We start from the raw sequence: 592 nt of genomic DNA, 5'->3' as shown, positions 1-592 counted from the left end.
TGGCGCCAGCTAGTCAATCGACCGTTGTTCCAAGAGATGAAACCTCGGAGGTCCCGTCGCTCCTGTTCTCAATCGCTGGGTTCGTCATCAAGTCCATACTTTTCCAACTCAATCTGCTCATTTCTTGCCTCGGAATCCCTTTCAGATTGTTGAAGGTTTCCTTTTTGGCGGCGACTGATTCTTGTCGATTTGAAATGGTTTGGTTGGGAACCGGTAGGATTAATTTGGGGAAATTGATGGGGAGATTTGCTCTCGACTGCTTTTGGTTGGCTTAAGTAGGACCAAAATCTACGAGACTAGTAGTCTCATAGATTTTTGTGATGTGATTAGTTACTAATTAATGGCGACTAAATATACGGGACTAGTAGACCCGTATGTTTCGAATCGGCTGTTTAGATGTAGCTTTTGCTAAATAATTAGCAAAACGATCAGTTTTGCTAATTATTTAGCAAAAAAATTATCTTTTAAAAAAAAATCCTGCAAGAACCCAACCTGTCAACATTGGCCGAACAATTCAGCAACAGCTCCGAGCAGTCATGGCCAGCGTAGCACGTGTTGCACTCGCAAGTAGGAGCTCCATGCATGACGACAC

The 592-nt window shown here is 43.2% G+C and overlaps 1 protein-coding gene across 2 annotated transcripts in view; it reads right to left on the bottom strand.

Annotated features, from left to right (window-relative positions):
* The window catches only part of LOC109835641 (alliin lyase-like), a 29,616-nt gene extending 29,030 nt beyond the window's left edge, over positions 1-586 (bottom strand). For both annotated transcript variants that reach the window (XM_020403617.1, XM_020403616.1), the window contains exon 1: positions 493-586. In XM_020403617.1, coding sequence (XP_020259206.1) covers positions 493-584 — 92 coding nt within the window. In that variant the 5' untranslated portion in view covers positions 585-586. The remainder of the gene's footprint in view (positions 1-492) is intronic.

This window comes from Asparagus officinalis, chromosome 3 (assembly GCF_001876935.1).
Source record: "Asparagus officinalis chromosome 3, Aspof.V1, whole genome shotgun sequence".
NCBI lineage: Eukaryota > Viridiplantae > Streptophyta > Magnoliopsida > Asparagales > Asparagaceae > Asparagus > Asparagus officinalis.
Note: the sequence above shows the minus strand (reverse complement) of the source record. Positions and strands in the feature narration are given on the sequence as shown.